The 5,816-nt window shown below is 31.6% G+C and overlaps 1 protein-coding gene across 1 annotated transcript; it reads left to right on the top strand.

Annotated features, from left to right (window-relative positions):
- Positions 1 to 4,041: 4,041 nt before the first annotated feature.
- LOC124898415 (probable mediator of RNA polymerase II transcription subunit 26c) lies at positions 4,042 to 5,109 on the top strand. Its single transcript, XM_047412068.1, has one exon. It carries the CDS (start codon positions 4,042 to 4,044, stop codon positions 5,107 to 5,109), a length of 1,068 nt encoding a protein of 355 aa, XP_047268024.1.
- Positions 5,110 to 5,816: the final 707 nt, after the last annotated feature.

The following is a 5,816-nucleotide window of genomic DNA, read 5'->3' as shown; positions in this document are numbered from 1 at the left end:
TTAATTAAAATTAAAATTAAAAAAAATAAAAAATAATAATAATAATAAAAAAAAAATAATAATAATAATAAAAAAAAAAAGGAATCCTAAACTTCCCAAACCACCCACAAGCCCCACTCTCACAAACCTCTCCCCCATTTTTCATAATACACACACACGACACAAATACACACACACGACACAAACACATACACTATATATAACACACACATGCACAACCGGAAAGAAGAGGAAAAAAAAACAAAAAAGGCAAGAACAAGAAACAAAAAAAAAACAGAAGAGAAAAAGATTGAAAAAAAAAAAACAAAGAAAAATCAAAGGAGAAGAGGAAAAGAAATTAGGGTTTGGAGTTTAGGATCTCCGTTTGAGTTTCTTTTTGGTTCGACGTAAGAGCTCCTCTTTCGATTTAGTTCGTCATACAGGTTTTTATTTAATTCCTATACCATTACTTTTGTAAATTTGGTTATGAATCGAAGTATGAATAGAGTTATTTTCAGGACTTTTTCTATTATTCGTTATGTGCAATTTATTATTTTATATAGTTTACTTTATGTCGCCATTTATAACTAGTTTGCTATTCCAAAGTAACGTTAACTAAATTTGATTAATTTCCAAATAAGATAGTTGTTAGGATCATTAGCGTTAAAAGATGTAACGTTGTATTCGGTTGACATGCGATTAGTACTATTGCGTTGTAACTAGAATCTTCGACCTATATGCGTGCATGCATGCAAAAAGAATCGAAAAAAAAAAGGAAGAAAGAAATTGATAGTACAAAAGAAAAGAGTAGAATGTTTTAATACAAGTTTTTCTTACTATGCAAAAATTGTTTTAGATATGGAATTTATGTTTGTTAGTATATGACGTTGATGAAGGGTACAATTGTTTCATACAGTTTTGAGACTATAGAATTGGTACAAGTTTGGTTCAATATAGCAGATCACCTAGAGAAAATCAAAAGCAACAGTTTAGTTTTGAGAAAAGATTTAAGAGGACAGTAGTATTTTTTTTTATTTCATTTTTTAATAAATAAATTTGTTATGTTGATTACATATTTTCTTTTTTTTTTTGTTTTGTTGCTAACTTCATTATTATGATAACTTTGGTAATGTAATTTTATTAATTAAACTTTATTATGCTATTATGTTAAATTACTTTTAAGTAATTTTGTTTGGCTTATATATAGTGTTGTTCGTTAAAGCCTAAGACTAATCCTTTTCGTTTAAAAATATTAAAATATATAATCATAAATGCGATCGAAAAAAAAAAAGAGGAAAAACTCATTTGCAAGGAAGCGGACTTATAAAAGAACAAGTTAGGTTCTTAATCTCAAATAAATTAAGTTTTAATATACAAGCAAAAATTGACGATGAAGTTGGAAAGCTCTGTTACCGACCATTCGTCATAATTAAATTAATTTACCATTTGAAGCCAATTGAATTGGGTTGGGGAGGTTTTAAACCCATTAGGTGCTTATTTAGATTAGGAAAATAGGGACGATTTATAAATGCCGTAAAGGCGCGAGAAACGTGCCAAAATTTGTGGTGAGGCCGAAAAGTACTACTATCGGTAAGCCACACATCAATATAATAAATAATTTCAAAATAAATTAAAAGCGGGAGGCAAACAACTTTTAGGTTGACAAATATTATAAATCCTAAAAAAAAAAAATTTAATTTGAGCCAGACGTAAGTCATTAAAGAGACCGTGCTAGAACCACGGGACTCGAGGGATGCCTAACACCTTCCCCTCGGTCAACAGAATTCCTTATCCGGATTTCTAGTTCGCAAACGAAAAAATAAAAATTGAAGAGTCATTTCCTTTTGAATAGGGATTCAATAAGGTGACTTGGAACACCCAAACTCAATTTCAAGTGGCGACTCTGTAAGTAAAGTAATCCCTTTTCAAAACGTCACTTTAATCGGAAAAATCGTTTTCTCCAAAACCAACTCCCTAGCGGGGTCGGATGCGGTGAAAAACCGGGGGTGTGACATAGATTATGAATATCTTATTGGTTTGATTATCAGTTTAGCATGCTTGCAAATCGGAACCATTAAACTGAATCAGTAATACACAAAAAATCGGGGGTGTGACATAGATTATGAATATCTTATTGGTTTGATTATCAGTTTAGCATGCTTGCAAATCGGAACCATTAAACTGAATCAGTAATACACAAAATTGAATCAAACCAATTGATACGCATCCCTAATATTTGATAATTTTCCTTAAAAGTTCCTTTCCATGCCATTTTAGCTTTTTACCATTTGAATCTCTTTTTGACGTGCCTCTAATTGTGACATCGAAATTATATCATATTCAAAATTTGATTTTATAAGACGATTTCAATCAATCTTCAATTGCAATCCTTGAATTACATAAAAAAATTAAGAAAGAGGAACCAAGAGAATTCAAAAAATTATACTCATAATCTTGATAAATAAGACCACGTTTTCATATTCTGTTTATAATTGTAATTTATTTTTCGTACTCAAAAATTTATTGCAAACACTTATATAATAAAGTTTTTGACTGATATTTATCGTTGTATGATATGATGAATTATAAATTAAGACTCCTCTTAATGTCTTGTTCACGATGATATTAAATAAGTTAGTTATATTATTTCACTAAATGTATCTCCTAATTAAAGTCGTAAAAATATTATATACTAACTTGCATCGAAATAAGGCACAAGTACCTCCACCTCCAAAACTATACTAGAAGTTATTATGATATACTTAAACTTTACGGGGGATTCTATTACCTGTTAAACTCATTTTTTTTATATTTTGTGCTCCTTTTTGATGACGTTGCTGGCGTGTTGACATGAAAGGCATTTATAGGGTTGTACAAAAATCGAACGACCAGTAAACGGAACTGATAAAAGTGTTATTGATTTATTGTTATTGGGTTATTTGGTTAATTATTTTGTAATGGTATTATAAAATAAATTATTGGGTTATTAGTTCGGTTTTGGTTTTTTCTTATTGGGTTATTTGGTTAACAGTTTTTTAATGGTATTATAAAATAAATTATTGAGTTATTGATTCGATTTTGATTATTTCTTATTGGTTATTGGTAAACCGATAATTTCTCCTAACAATTATTTAGTTCAAGTTTGAAGATTCTTGTAAATTAAAACACATCATGTAAGATTTTGGTTGCAACTAAGATTCTGTTTCTTTTCATGTTAGTTATTACTTTTTCTATTTTATGAGAATTTTCTTATCGGTTAAACCGAAAATCGAGACGTTAAAGAATGAAAATCGACAAATCAAGAATCGATAAAAAATATCTTAATGATTTAGCATATTTAAAAATCAAAAACCGATATACTGAACCGATAATACATAAAATCAAACCGAACCGATCGATGACACGCACCTACATTTGAGCGTAAAAGAAGCACAAAAATATAAAATGTAATTAAAAACTTCGAATGTAATTTTGGGAGGGGGAGGTTACTCGTACCTTATCTCAACTAGCAACTCTGAATTGTTATATCTAATTTACCAATAAAAAGCCTTCTATTTGAGTATTCATTGTTTAAACTGAATTGTTATATCTAATTTACCAATAAAAAGCCTTCTATTTGCGTATTCATTGTTTAAATCAAAGGAAAAAAAAACATTATATTTTGTTTAAGTCCAGTTGTTATTTTTCAATAATTTAATCTTCTTTATACATTTTATATTGATCTAGCTAATTTAAATACCTAATAAAAATTTATGAACAAGTTATTAAAATCATTTCCTAACCTAAACTAAAATTTACATTCCTTGGAGAAAAAGTAACAAGGGCACAAGAAATTACTAAAATTTGATTTACTTGAAGAGAAAGTAAAAGAGGTACAAAAGAATTACAAAAAATTGCATTTCTTGAATACTTGTAAGGTAAGAAAAGTTAATTTCGAACATGTCTAGGAAAAGGGTAAAAAAGTTTCTAAATTTTCCTATATATATGAGAGATGTGGCAGTTAAAAGGGTACTACAAATTACTACTATCTCAGAGCCTCCTAAAAAGTATACGTTAACAACAATGGACATAGAAGCAATGTTCTTGAGTGAGTTCTCCATCGAGAAGAAGCCTGATGATATATTCCATTTGATTGAAGTTGCTATCTTAGTTGGTCAATACAATTATGCCGTTCAGTTTGAGAAGCGTAAAAACAAGCTTATAAAGATGTTGTTGTACCCCGATAGAGATGAATATAGTGAAGATGATGGCAGTAGTACTCTTGATGAAGAAGAAGAAGAAGGAGACAGTGTTGGTGATGAAGATGAAGTCACAAAGGTCGAAGAAGAAAAAGAGCCTGAGGAAGAGACACAACAGATTACTGCGCCTACAAACCAGAAACCGTCGTTGAAGTTTAGAGTGAAAATCAACAGTTGTATACAAGTTGCTCCTCTGGAAAAACACAACAATTGCAACGCAATGGAAGAGTTGAAGAAAAGTTCCGAGACTAACTTGGTCAAGAAGCAATTGGAGGCTGAAAAACAACGAACACGACAACAGTCCCATAATACTACTACTATGAGATCCGAGATTGACTTGGTCGACAAACAACTAGATGCTGATAAAGAAGGAACGCGAAAGAGGAACATGCCCACCCAAGTTGCTCCTCGTCCTCGTGGAAAACTACTTGTTTCTGATTTTTCTTTCGAGGAGCAGCTTGACGGAGACAAGCAACTCAAGAAACAGACTGACAATGGTTTCAGGAAGATTGAAGAAAACAAGAGAGAAGAACAGAAAGAGTGCACCACTGGTTTATCGAAGAGCATGTTGCCGCCGTTGATGAAGATGAATAATGAGGCCACCAAGCGTGTACAAGTTACTCCTAATCAGAAACAACTTCCTCCTGATTTTTCACCAAAGAAACAGAGCAACTGCATTGCAATTACAAGACCAATGCAGAGAAAAGAAACACAAAGCATCAGAGACACGGAGATAAAGTTTGCAACAAGCAAGAGGAAATTTGAGGAAAGGTTGGCAGAGCAAAGTGAATCCAAGAGAAGGATCATAATGGTAGACTTTCATGATATGCCTAAACCTGCTAAAGACACGTGTGCTCCCACACGACGCTGCTGGAATAGAAGGAAGTTTTGATATCTCATGATTCAATTTGTGCTGTACATTTTGCAGCAGTATTTTTGTGTCTTACAAATTGTGGTATCATTAGCGTGGCTACTATTTTTGATTTGAAATAATTTAGTTGCAATTCTATTCATGCTTTAAAGTTCTGTTATATATGACTCATAGTTTCATTACTTTATTATCATCTTAGTCCAACTCTAGGCACTTTGATGACTATTAAGATGACACAGTGTGTCCAAATAGTTCACCACCAGGATCATAGTAAAACAGTCGAGCAAACTTCCATAGGATAATATGGTTAAACTTTCTAAAAACATACATATTAAATTTCTGCAACAACACTGTAATAGCCACTAAAATCAAGATATACTGACCTGCAAATGAAGATTTTACTTTGATGGCATGTCCGAAGGCTACGTTCAGCGCCACATTAAAAGTGAAGAGCATTATACAGTGTGTCAAGATTCCATAGGAGAATCAAGCTAAATCAGTTATTCTTACTTGATATGCCGACCAATGTCCTGGCTCAACATGTATTAAATTCAATATACAAGGATTCAAAAAGTAAAATAGTGGCAGGAAAGCTTATTAATTTTCATAACTTGGCAGCATTAGCCAAGTAGCAATACCAAAATAAGCTTAAGCAGAAGCAAATGAATGAAGTAAGGCTTGTTACTAGTTAAGTCTATGAATTGTTACTCTTGCTTCAGCTTTAAATT

This window comes from Capsicum annuum, chromosome 1, assembly GCF_002878395.1.
Source record: "Capsicum annuum cultivar UCD-10X-F1 chromosome 1, UCD10Xv1.1, whole genome shotgun sequence".
In the NCBI taxonomy this organism is placed as follows: domain Eukaryota; kingdom Viridiplantae; phylum Streptophyta; class Magnoliopsida; order Solanales; family Solanaceae; genus Capsicum; species Capsicum annuum.
This window is presented reverse-complemented; position numbering and strand designations above follow the sequence as displayed.